The 12376-nt window shown below is 34.2% G+C and overlaps 2 protein-coding genes, 1 long non-coding RNA gene and 1 other non-coding gene across 4 annotated transcripts; 3 read left to right on the top strand and 1 right to left on the bottom strand.

Annotated features, from left to right (window-relative positions):
* The first annotated feature begins 2133 nt into the window (after window positions 1-2133).
* Window positions 2134-4008, top strand: LOC110935009. Its single transcript, XR_002588796.1, has 6 exons — window positions 2134-2175; window positions 2335-2405; window positions 2582-2688; window positions 2827-2956; window positions 3663-3781; window positions 3866-4008. It is a non-coding gene; the product is annotated as an uncharacterized LOC110935009 (long non-coding RNA).
* Window positions 4009-5462: 1454 nt separating this feature from the next.
* Window positions 5463-5535, top strand: TRNAE-CUC. The gene has a single exon. It is a non-coding gene; the product is annotated as a tRNA-Glu (tRNA).
* A 19-nt stretch (window positions 5536-5554) lies between these two features.
* Window positions 5555-7091, top strand: LOC110937160 (60S ribosomal protein L11). Its single transcript, XM_022179570.2, has 5 exons — window positions 5555-5706; window positions 5803-5910; window positions 6016-6058; window positions 6404-6599; window positions 6679-7091. The coding sequence occupies exons 1-5, from the start codon at window positions 5704-5706 to the stop codon at window positions 6875-6877; spliced, it is 549 nt and encodes a 182-aa protein (XP_022035262.1). The 5' UTR covers window positions 5555-5703; the 3' UTR covers window positions 6878-7091.
* Window positions 7092-7679: 588 nt separating this feature from the next.
* LOC110937161 (cellulose synthase A catalytic subunit 8 [UDP-forming]) lies at window positions 7680-11691 on the bottom strand. Its single transcript, XM_022179571.2, has 11 exons — window positions 11454-11691; window positions 11283-11362; window positions 11141-11192; window positions 10902-11046; window positions 10553-10825; window positions 10121-10466; window positions 9560-10036; window positions 9242-9482; window positions 8963-9162; window positions 8502-8855; window positions 7680-8431 (listed from the first exon to the last, which is right to left on the bottom strand). Exons 1-11 carry the CDS (start codon window positions 11632-11634, stop codon window positions 7847-7849), a joined length of 2934 nt encoding a protein of 977 aa, XP_022035263.1. The 5' UTR covers window positions 11635-11691; the 3' UTR covers window positions 7680-7846.
* Window positions 11692-12376: the final 685 nt, after the last annotated feature.

Genomic DNA, 12376 nt, shown 5'->3' with positions numbered 1-12376 from the left:
TTTGTTTCTATAAATAGATTACCGTTATATTTTTTTAAAACAGTGGTTACTTTCATTGCAGTTATGGATCATGAAAACAACGCTCCTTCGTTATTAATGTTGATTGGAGACTATGATTCTATATTTTTGGTATGTTTCTTAAGTTTTCAGTTTTGTGCACACAATAAGTTATTGCAACTTATATGTTTTTTTTGTTTCGATTGATAGGAAAAACCGTATGATTTTGCAACCTTATTGTGGGGAGAACAACTTCCATATGTTAATGTATTAAAATTATTAATGATGATTTATCAATTTTTGTATTTAGTTAGTTGTTAATTCTTTAAAGATGCCTTTAATTTCATTTTTAAAGTCGTTTTTGTTTCTATAAACAGATTACTGTTGTTAAAGATGATTTTTTTATTCGGAATTATGATTCGGTTTCTGTAAATAGACTTTATTTCTATAAATAGATTACCATTATATATTTTTTAAAACAGTGGTTACTTACTTTGCAGTTATGGATCCTAAAAACATCTCTCATTCGTTGTTAAAGGTGATTAAGGAATATGATCCTATATTTTTCGTATGTTTCCTTAGTGATTTGATTTTTAAATTTTAAATCTTGAAGTCAATCATTATTTTAAATTTAAATTTTGAAGTAAACCATTATTGTGTTTGATTTTAGATTTTCAATTTCGAAGTCAATTATTATTTTAAATTTAAATTTGAAAGTTTTCTATTAATGTGTTTCATTTTAAATTTCGAATCTGTAAATTGAATTTAAATTTGAAAGGTTAGACTTTCCTAATAAGTTTGCTTGATTTACGGGATTGGATATTAGTGATTTGATTTTCAGATTTTAAATTTTACATTTTCAAGTCAATCATTATTTTAAATTTAAATTTTGAAGTAAACCATTATTGTGTTTGAATTTAAATTTTGAATGCTTTGAAATCTTGATGATTTTTATGAGATGCTTTGACTATATTATTTGTAATTTTAGGGATGCTTCGAGTCTTCGACTATTATTTTTGTACTCGAGTTGCATATCTAATTCAAATCGTGTTTTGTATTTTTAGGTGAAGAGCTTCTTTCAGACTCCTTCCCCTACAAGGAACTCTTGAATGAGATCCTATGAGAAGTTTAAGGAAAGATATATCTTGCACCGTTCTTTATCTATATATATATATATCTTAAATGGGATCCTATGGGAAATTGATCTCTATTTGATTCACTGATGTATATTTTTCTCCTCACCATTTTGTTCCGTTAATCAACTCATGTGTGCTCTTATGTTTGATACCCGATCTTAATCCAGTGATTAATATCCGCTTGGGTAACCCAATCTGAGTGTGATTTTTTTCGTTAACGATTCAGGTAAACTTTCCCGATTTGGGTTTTCTGCAAGGCTAATCATCTAAATTAATTTGTTATTTTTATGGTTTACCATTGCATAAGTTAGTATAATTTGTTGACAAAGTTTTGTTTTGGGGGATAGTAGTCATAAATTGAGTAATATTCAAGGTTTATGTGTTTTTATTTTGATTCATTAGGTGTTTATTTTGGATGGTCAGGGGATTTTGGCTGCAACTATGTTGGACAGAGATATGCTTGCTATGGCTGGAAACAACATTGTTGTGCTTGATTTTAAATTTTAAATTTTGAAGTCAATCATCATTTTAAATTTAAATTTTGAAGTAAACCATTGTTGTGCTTGATTTTAAATTTTCAATTTCGAAGTCAGTTATTATTTTAAATTTAAATTTGAAAGTTTGCCATTAATATGTTTGATTTTAAATTCCGAATCTGTAAATTGAATTTAAATTTGAAAGGTTAGACTTTCCTAATAAGTTTGCTTGATTTATGCGATTGGATATTAGTGATTTGATTTTCAGATTTTAAATTTTAATTTTTGAAGCCAATCATTATTTTAAATTTAAATTTTGAAGTAAACCATTATTGTGTTTGATTTTAAATTTTGAATGCTTTGAAATCTTGATGTTTTTTTATGAGATGATTTAACTATATTATTTGTAATTTTAGGAATGCTTCGAGTCTTCGACTATTGTTTTTGTACTCGAGTTGCATATCTAATTCAAACTGTGTTTTGTAATTTTTGGTGATAAACTTCTTTCAGACTCCTTCCCTTACAAGGAACTCTTGAATGGGATCCTATGAGAAGTTGAAGGAAAGGTATATCTTGCACATTTCTTTATCTATATCTATATATCTATATATCTTGAATGGGATCCTATGGGAAATTGATCTCTATTCGATTAACTGATGTATATTCTTTTCCTCACCATTTTGTTCCGTTAATCAACTCATGTGTGCTCTTATGTTTGATACCAGATCTTATTCCAGTGATTAATATCCGCTTGAGTAACCCAATCTGAGTCTGATTTTTTTCGTTAACAATTCAGGTAAACTTTCCCGATTTGGGTTTTCTGCAAGGCTAATCATCTAAATTAATTTGTTATTTTTATGGTTTACCATTGCATAAGTTAGTATAATTTGTTGACAAAGTTTTGTTTTGTGGGATAGTAGTCATAAATTGAGTAATATTCAAGGTTTATGTGTTTTTATTTTGATTCATTAGGTGTTTATTTTGGATGGTCCGGAGTTTTTGGCCGCAACTATGTTGGACAGAGATATGCTTGCTATGGCTGGAAATTGGTACCATGTCGGTTGGTTTTGCTTGGCAAGGTTAGACTTTCCTAATAAGTTTGCTTGATTTACGAGATTAGATATTAGTGATTTGATTTTCAGATTTTAAATTTTAAATTTTGAACTCAATCATTATTTTAATTTTTTAGCTAATAGTTTGATTGACTCGGTTGTTAGATTTGTGACGATGCGTCGGACAAACAACATTGGAATAAGATACAGCCTTGAGCCTTGGCAAGTTAACACATTAGTTAGGGTTATGAAGTTTTTCATTGCACCGACACATTATTGAGCAGTAGCGCATCAGGTTAGTGATATTAGACTTTGTGTCTTGAGAAATTTTGTATATTGATTGATGTTTGAAATTGATTGTGAGGTCTTTGATTGTGCATTGTATTGCTGATTGATATATGAGATTTTGTTGATTGGCATAAGGTATTAGATAAGATGTGTTTGAAGTTGTGCAGATGAATAAGTTAGACGTGTGTAGCAGATATTAGTGAGTGCACAACACATTAGTTAGGGTTTTGAATTATTGATACAGGTTAGTGATGTTAGAGATTATGTTTTGAGAAAGTGTGTAGATTTATTGATGTTTGTATTTGACTGTGACACCTTTGATTGCGCATGAAATTGCTGGTTATATGAGATTTTGTTGATTGTAGACAAATAAGTTTGAACAGAACTTATTAGATTCACATTTAAGTATAAAAATGAAAGGTTGTTATAAACTGAATTATATACTGAACGAAAAACTGAAAGGAAAAGGAAAAAAAACAATTTAACACAAAGAAAATGAGAGAGAGAGAGTTGCCACATTTTTTAAAACAAAAAATATAAGGTAACCATGCTTCTAAAATCTACTATACTTTTTAATAACATTTGGTGGGAAATGGACTATGTTGGGTAGGTAGTCAAATATGGTTTTTAGGGTCAAAACGGCTCTGTTGGGTTGATTGGGGCACTTTTATGAAAAACTTTATGTTTTTTACCTTAATAAACCATTTTTGTAGATGACCAGTGTATATCTCTACTTGAGGAATTCTCCAAAGATCCAGAGCCGATTGTTTCATAGAGCTGTGAAGTTGCTCTAAACATACTGGATTTTGAACGATCCGGCAAACCATTCGAGGTACTTGGAAGATTAAGTTTCGCTCATTTTATACGAAAAATGTATCGTGTTAAGAGCGATTAGTTTAATCTATGTTTTCTGCAGTACATCTTTATGTAGGCACCTCAATTGCAGGAGGCAGCATGATGGTTTCACTTTGTTGTGTGTTTTGTTACCATTGAGTACTAAATGGCATACATTTGGATAGAGTTTTGAATGATTTACTCAACATTATTATTTGAATGGTTTTTTAGTGTGTGTGTTTTATTTATTGATTAGCGTATCGTATTAGGTATGAATGAATACCATTAGCAAGTCAGTTTAATGCCAGTTAATGGATTTTTTTTAATAAGCAAGTGATTATTTGAAAATGGGAACAATCAACACTATATTAATATCCATGTTATTAATTTGTTATATTTCGATTGGTCATGATCGTTAAAAAAATATATAATGTATATTTAATGAATAAAGTTTTTGTTGTTTATATTTTCTTATGTAAACTTTTAATTAATTTTTTAAATTTAATTAAATGAGTTTGTTTTGTAGGTTCGAACAACTCCATGCGTATATTTTATTATAAAAAATAAAAGTTTTTTTTTTGTTTCTTGGGTCATTCAATGAGGCAAGTTTCTGCCTCTGGTTCTTGCCTGAAGTTTCTGACCTTACTCGCAACCCAATAACTACAACTTTCAATTCAAAACAATTATAAAAAAAATTATGTTCGAAAACATGTATTTTTATTTTATTTAATGACATAGTTCGATTAATATAAAGTTAATGTTTCTACCCGCGAAGTTCGCGGGTGATAACCTAGTTTTTAAATATAACAATTCTATATTCCATTCAAAGAGATCGATACCGTAAACTCTCTTGAATACAAGTTTGAGACGAGTGTTTTATGAATGAAATAAACAAATAACCATGAAGATGCATAAAACTAATTAAAATAATTGTATCTCATAATCTCAATGTGTCATAAAAATGGGATTAAATCTCATTTAATACATGTGTTTTTTTATCTAATAACAAAAAAAAAACAAACTAAAATGTTATAATAAGTAAATAATACATCAAAGTTTATTTTTATAAGATGAATCTTGACGATTGTATGTGTTAACATATGACATTATATTTTATTCAACACGTGGAAACACAAATTTTTTTTAAAGATATCTGTATTTTATTATTTGTTATATAAAGTTACATTTATACAGCCCGTGTATTACACGGGGTTGAAACCTAGTTTAGAATATAAATAGATATATGATACATTGATTGTGATATAACAAATCATTTGAGTTGTAATATTTAGTAATATAAATAGATATATCATACATTGATTGTGATATAACAAATCATACGAGCATATCCGGATCCGGTGGTTAAAGTTTCATACCAACAAGTAGAGGTGTACAAAAAAACCGGTTTTAGAATCGAAACCGGAAAAAAAAAAAACCGAAACCGGTTTTTTTAACCGGTTTTACAACCGAACCGAACCGCCGGTTGTAGACCGGTTAGGATTCTTGATCTGAAAAACGGCTTAAAAACTTATCCCAACCGGTTACACCGGTTATTGTTTTGGACTTGAAAAATCGGTTAGTAACCGAAACCGGTTTTTGAAAAAAACCGATTTGTACACCTCTACCAACAAGCCTCCGTGTATAATATTTTTAAATAAATATCGTAAAACAAGCACAAATCCGTTGTAGTCTAGTTGGTTAGGATACTCGGCTCTCACCCGAGAGACCCGGGTTCAAGTCCCGGCAACGGAATCTTTTTGGATCTTTTTTCAAACACAGGGGCAAATTTGTCAATTACATTCATTAAGCGAAACCCTAGCAGGCCTTAAACTTCCGATATAACCCTTTTCACCCCATTCTCTCTCATTTTGCTCCTCCTTTCACAACCCTCCGCCGCCGCCGTACTCCTCCGCATCTCCAATGGTAGATTCTTTCTCAATCTCCGTCGTTTACTGATTCGTTGTTAACTTGTACATCCAGTAGTTATATTGTTTATATGTTTGTTGAATTGATTTGTAGGCATCAGAAAGGAAGCAAGCGAATCCAATGAGGGAGATTAAGGTTCAGAAACTGGTTCTCAATATCTCCGTTGGTGAAAGTGGTGATCGTCTCACTCGCGCTGCTAAGGTCCATCCTATCTCTATACATATATCACTCTGTGTATTTTGTTTGTATTTATTTCGTTTGATGTATGAAATTTTACTGATTTAGGTTTTATTGTTGTAATATTAGGTTTTGGAACAACTTAGTGGCCAGTCTCCTGTGTTCTCCAAGGGTAAGTTATACTACAGCATCTATTATTTTTTGTTTTTGAAATTTATAAGCAATATTCTGCATTTTATTTGGTTACACTTGTAGATTCTATTGTTCAAAAGATGTTCTTGTATTATCTTTTGCTGTTGTGGTTTGATTTAAAAAATCTGTGTTTAACATACAGTCATATTGTGTGGACATTTTCATTTTTGTAGTTGTTGTTTGACAAGAGTTTTATTAGATGCATTCGGTTACATTTGGGTGCATCTGTGCAGTTTATCTGTTTGCCATGTGCTTTTGTTTTGTTGTCACAAGCCCTTAAATTGCGTAGGTTGATGTGTATAGTGTTTTGTTTTGATTGGTACAGCAAGGTACACTGTGAGATCTTTTGGCATTAGGCGTAACGAAAAGATTGCGTGCTATGTCACTGTTAGGGGTGACAAGGCAATGCAGCTCTTGGAAAGTGGCTTGAAGGTTAAGGAATACGAGCTTTTGAGACGCAACTTCAGCGACACTGGCTGCTTTGGTTTTGGTATTCAGGAGCACATTGATCTTGGTATCAAGTAAGTTAGTATATCTCTTTCATGGTTGAATCTTTTTGTTGGTTTATTATTATTAACGTTAATCATATAAATACGACAGGTATGATCCATCTACTGGTATCTATGGTATGGACTTCTTTGTGGTTCTTGAACGCCCGGGTTACCGTGTGGGTCGCAGACGTAGGTGCAAGGCTCGTGTTGGTATCCAGCACAGAGTTACAAAGGACGACGCAATGAAGTGGTTCCAGGTGAAGTATGAAGGAGTTATCCTCAACAAATCCCAACAGATTGGAGCTTAGAAGACATCGTAAGTTTTCTTTTGGCGGTTAACGTTTGATGTGGCTTACCAGAAGTTCTATTACATCAATTTTTGTGTTTTCAGTCTTGCATTTTGACTAGTTATGTTGTTATTCTCTTGTTATAGTGGCTGTTTTTAGGATGGAATTTATTCAACTTTGTTTTGATCAGATGTCTTTTTTTACTACTTTATTTGTGACATGCTGTTTTGATTTTGCGTTGGTGTCATTGTGCATTATTATGCATACAAATGTCATGAGTAATTGTTTATTTAAAGCTTTATGAAATTTAAACCATCAACATATGCTGCTTTTCGATATAAGGTCAAAGCTGACCAACATAAGGTTAGGTTCAATAAACACTAGAATGTCTTTAAATATAAATCAAAACTTCATATATACTCTTTTAAGTCTCACCATTTCATGGAGCTTAGAGGTTATACTTGTATGCATTTCATTGATGGAGATGGAGCTTAGAGTAAAGAGGTTATACTTTTATAATCCATTTGATGGATCTTTAGAGGTTAAGACTTAGGGGCTGTTTGTTTAACTCTTAATGAGGTTCTTAATGGTTTAGACATCTTACTGGTTCAGGGTTCAACACTTAATGGTTCAGACTGTTTGTTTCGCGAGCATATGTCGAATGATTCAGACATTTGCCTCTGAATGGTTAAACATTATACTGAGCCTTAATGGTTAAGACTTTTTATCTGAATTGATTAGACATTTGTTGTTTTCAAGATTCAAATACTTTAGGTCCTTCGTATCGGAGATAAAAGAACATAAGAAAAATAGATCAACTCTCTAATAAAAACAACATTTAATCAATGCATAGTTTGATCCATCAGTTTAAGAAAGAAGGAAGCACCAATTATGCTGTAATCCATTTATACAATCAAGTGTTTAAGAAAATGGGAAAAAAATACATTATGGAAACAAATATTTCAAAAATTATAGTTTGCAACTTTGCACTCAACAATCGATTGCAATGCATCCTTGTGTAAGACTCGAATCACCTTTGCTAACAAACGGATCAATCTTCACCCACACAAGCGAGAAAACAGATGCCAACAACACCGACCACAAGATAACGATGGTGGGAGTCCTGTTCTGGCGACCCATGAGACCTTTAAGGAACGGGTACAAATGAAGAATCACCCAGAACGCAAAGAACACTTTCCCAAAAAGCGGACCCCACGCCTCATACCCTTTGTTTAGCGCATCCGAAAACCCTGCCACAACGCCTACTAAGTTCAGTACCAGCAGGGTCGTCGGAGGGATCAAAACCGTTGTCCATTTGATCATATAAAGCTCCCCGAACTCTTGATCATCAGCCGCTTTTGCGGTAACTGTGAAGTTGGTATCCACACCCGCCAGCATTTTCAGAAATCCTTGAAACACGGCAAACAGATGAGCGGAGACACCACCGATGACCCAAAATTGCTCGTTTCTCCAAAGCTCTTCGATGCTGACACCGCTCCATCGAATTTCAAGAACACTGGTTGTAATAATCGACAAAAAGAGGCAAAGAAACCAAACCGCTGCTAGATTGGAAAGCTGAATCAAAGCAAAAACATATCAGTCGTTTCATTTTTTTAGTTGCAATAATAATAACAATAATAATTACCGTTGGGATGATGAATTTTCCGGTCAGAAGGCAGATGGCGGGCAATGTGCAGTATGCAACAAGAGGGAGAGATGTGAACGGATAAACGATGGTGTTAATATACGCAAGTCGTTGAAGCAACTTAAGGCGGCCGCCACCCCAACCATACCACAACGGGCAATGCCTACTCAAAAAGATCTCAACCGATCCAAGGGCCCACCTCAAAACCTGGTGCAACCGATCTGATAAGTTGATAGGAGCCGAACCTTTAAATGCAGGTCTTACTGGCATGCAGTATATCGATCTCCATCCCCTACAATGCATCTTGAATCCCGTTAAGATATCCTCTGTAACTGATCCATAAATCCAGCCGATCTGTTGATTGTTGCAAACAATTTTCGATCAAGAAATGATTAATAATTTAATATGTCGATCAAATATTCCGATCATAGAGGAATATATTATAATGATCGACAATTTACCTCTTTACCCCATGCGGTTTTCTCTTCATACCCACAACTGATGACATGAATTGCTTCATTGATCATAGTTGCAGGGTTTGCAGACTCGGCTAATCCGCCATTCTCCATTAACGTAGACTCGATAAACACCGAAGACATTCCAAAAGTTTTCTCAAAGCTCATTTGCGATATGAGTAACGAACGTTCGTAATCATCATAACCTGAAAATGTTAAAAAAAATGTAAATTTGGTGTTAAAACTGTTAACTAAAACACAAACTTGTAACATACTAAAACTTACTTTCTATCTCCTTGAGGTTAAAAATGGCAGCATTTAGATCATCCCGTCTCGCATCACGCTTAAACTCTTCGAGATCTTTCTTCGGCTTCTTGGGCCCACAACAACAAGAAGAAGATGAAGAAGGACTTGGTAATGTTGGTAAAGACTGAGGCCCATATCCGTATAGCGCTTGCCGATAGAACACACAACCTGTTCCCACATAAACCGGTCCTTGAATCCCATCTAACCCTTTCATGTTAACCTGAAATAAACAAAAACACACAATTATTTTTGAATAATTATAATGCAATCTAATATGTATTGAAGTATGATGCTTACATCAAAGAAAACTGTGTTCCGGTTAGCATATCTGTCACTACGGTCAATGCCATCAAACCTCTGCGGGAACTGAATATAGCACACGTCACGACTAACTTGAGGGTCCATCAAGAAACACATAGCCTCTCTTACCGCCTTACTATTATTCAAGTAGTGATCACAATCCAAATTAAGAATATATGGCGCGTTTGTCAGAACCGCAGACACCCTCACCAAAGCGTTTTCAGCACCAGCTTTCTTATGATGTTGATATCCCGGCCTCTTTTCTCTAGATACATAAACGAGTCGAGGAAGCTCGTTTCCTTCAATGTCATGGGCCCCACTGTGTCCTAGGAATACCTGGATCATGCCCGGGTGGTCCCGCGGGTTATTTCCGGGCCACGGTGTTCCATCTTGCATCGTCCATCCTTCTTCCGGAGTTTTCTGAGCTTTCGCTACTAACGCATTCACCCGCACTTTGTACTCCTCATAATCTCTCTGCAATTATAAAAAAAAAAAATTAGTATTTTCATACCATATATTATAACATTTTGGCGTTTTGTTACTTGTTTTGAGACGTACTTTCATTGCTCTACGTTCTTTGACGAACGATGGCTGCACTTTGTCTTTCAAGTAGTCGATCTTCTGAGAGAAGTAAAACTCAGGTGCGCGTGGTTCTATCGAGAACCGTTTACAAAACGGAACCCACTTTCTTGCAAACTCGGCTGTTTCAACTAAGGACTCAAATGTGAGCATTGCAGCACCATCATCCGAGACATAACAGGAGACTTTATCAACGGGGTAATCAACGGCCAGGATTGAAAGTACAGTATTGGCCGTAATTAGCGGAGGTTCTTTCAATGGATCAACTGTACTCACAAAGAAATCAACCGCTGCAAGTTCTGAAGGCTCACCCTCTCTTTCATACCTAACAAGTTAAAGAAAAAAAAGTAAACAATTAATTTATAATTTAATTGATATTATTATTATTATGTTATGCTAGTAATATATTACCTTGCAGATAGCTCATCTGTAAATGTAATTCGATTAATTGGAGACCATTTAGGGAACTGATCCAAAACCCATGATATAGCAAACCAGATCTCGCAAATAACAGAAGTTAGCCATAAACCGTAGGAGCTTTCAACAGGATTCGTGATTCGGTAATGAAAGAAAAGTCCCAAAATGATTAACCGAAGAATAATCACAGTCCGATAGGGTGCGATTTGGCTTTTCGGAATTGGAACTATTTGTGAAAGTGGCTGCATTGCATTCGGGTCTGCTGATCTGCAAAAACAACGATCGTTTGATGATCTGTATAACAAATAAAGAAGCAAAATGAAGTAAAATGTCAAATACTTACTGCTGCTTTTCTTCAATGTGTTGATCAACAGGCACTTGAACTTCTTTAGCAACCTTACCGCCGCCTTTTTTCTTCTTATTCTTCTTATCTTTCCAACTTTCAACTCGGTTCTTCCAGATCGGGTTCCCACCTTCGTCAATCATATCTTCACAAACAAAGAAAAAAAACACAAAAAATTAATTAGCAAACCCGATTCATTCAATCTCAAACCAAAGCGCCAAAATATACATAAAACTCACCACTATCAACTGTCGATACGGTGCTTACAGTTCTCGCATGAAGTCCAGCATCCTTTAACAAACAAGATCCAAAATTTAACATAAATCATATTCAAATTCTAGTAAAGGTGATTGAACCATTATGTTATGTTACGACTTCTACCTGACTATTACTTAGATGACCAGCCATTGTGTTGCGCGTTACAGGCTCCTTTTCCGCCACACCAACCTTTGTCAAGCTCACTGTACAATCATATACCATCAATGAACAATGCATAATAACTTTAAAAATAATGCAAAAATTATAAAAAAAAAGATTCAGAAAAAGGAATACCATCATAAGGGGTACTACACTGAATGCAAGCAGTGTGTCCCTCATTGATCTCATACTCCAAACAAGACTTGCAAATTGGGAAATTACATTCATGGCAAGCCACAAACACTCCAGTCCCATCTGAAGCAAGCCCGATATGTTCGCCACAGGTGTTGCAGATGGGCGTCTCCGGCTGCATCATTTTGACACCCGCTGATCCGAATCGAGATTGGGTGGAGTTGATGCTTGTTGTTGTGGTTGTTGTTTGGATTGTTTATATGGAATGGTATGGTGGGGTGGTGTGGCATTGAAGTAATAGTGAAAGGGAAGGGTTGCTGGTATGGAGGTTGGGAGGTTGGTGTCTTAAGCAAAAGAAATATGATTTTCATGGTGTGAATATTCAAATTTTTGCGGGAGTTTGAAGCAATGCGGTTGGGGTTACAGATCATGGACATATTAACTCGTAAATCTACAACTTTTGATGTGTAAAGTACAAGTTATTTTTTTCTTTTTCTATTTTAAATAGTTTTTTTATATATAAATAAATTCTGATTCATTTAGAGCAATAATAAAGTTGTACACAATTTTCAGTAGTTCTGAATTCCCAATAAAGATTTATTATTGTTTTATGAATGAAGGATTTAAATAAAAAATATATAGTTAAGTATGTTGACAATCGGGAATAAATTGAACAAAATGATTTCGCCCACCCTTCCCATTTTCTCCCAATTTATACCCATCCTATGGGAAGGGTGGGCGAAATGACTGATACCCTCATGTGCAACTCACATGATCAAGATTAACTGAAAAAATAAACTGGATTAGGGTTAAAGGGCGTAACGTATAGCATTTAAAAATATTAAGTGCAAAACTTATCAATTTTAAAAACAAAGCACACCACCTGAAATTTGGTATAAAAATAAAGAAAAAAACTTATAATTCAA

The sequence above is a fragment of the Helianthus annuus genome, chromosome 4, assembly GCF_002127325.2.
Source record: "Helianthus annuus cultivar XRQ/B chromosome 4, HanXRQr2.0-SUNRISE, whole genome shotgun sequence".
Classification (NCBI taxonomy): domain Eukaryota; kingdom Viridiplantae; phylum Streptophyta; class Magnoliopsida; order Asterales; family Asteraceae; genus Helianthus; species Helianthus annuus.
This window is presented reverse-complemented; position numbering and strand designations above follow the sequence as displayed.

Coding starts and splice junctions, on each gene's coding strand:
- LOC110937160 (XM_022179570.2), top strand. Junction 6,059..6,403: donor GTCTCCTGTGTTCTCCAAGG/GTAAGTTATACT, acceptor TGATTGGTACAG/CAAGGTACACTGTGAGATCT. Junction 6,600..6,678: donor CACATTGATCTTGGTATCAA/GTAAGTTAGTAT, acceptor TAAATACGACAG/GTATGATCCATCTACTGGTA.
- LOC110937161 (XM_022179571.2), bottom strand. CDS start 11,634: ATGATGCAGCCGGAGACGCCCATCTGCAACACCTGTGGCGAACATATC. Junction 11,193..11,282: donor GTCATCTAAGTAATAGTCAG/GTAGAAGTCGTA, acceptor TGTTTGTTAAAG/GATGCTGGACTTCATGCGAG. Junction 8,856..8,962: donor AAACCGCATGGGGTAAAGAG/GTAAATTGTCGA, acceptor AACAATCAACAG/ATCGGCTGGATTTATGGATC.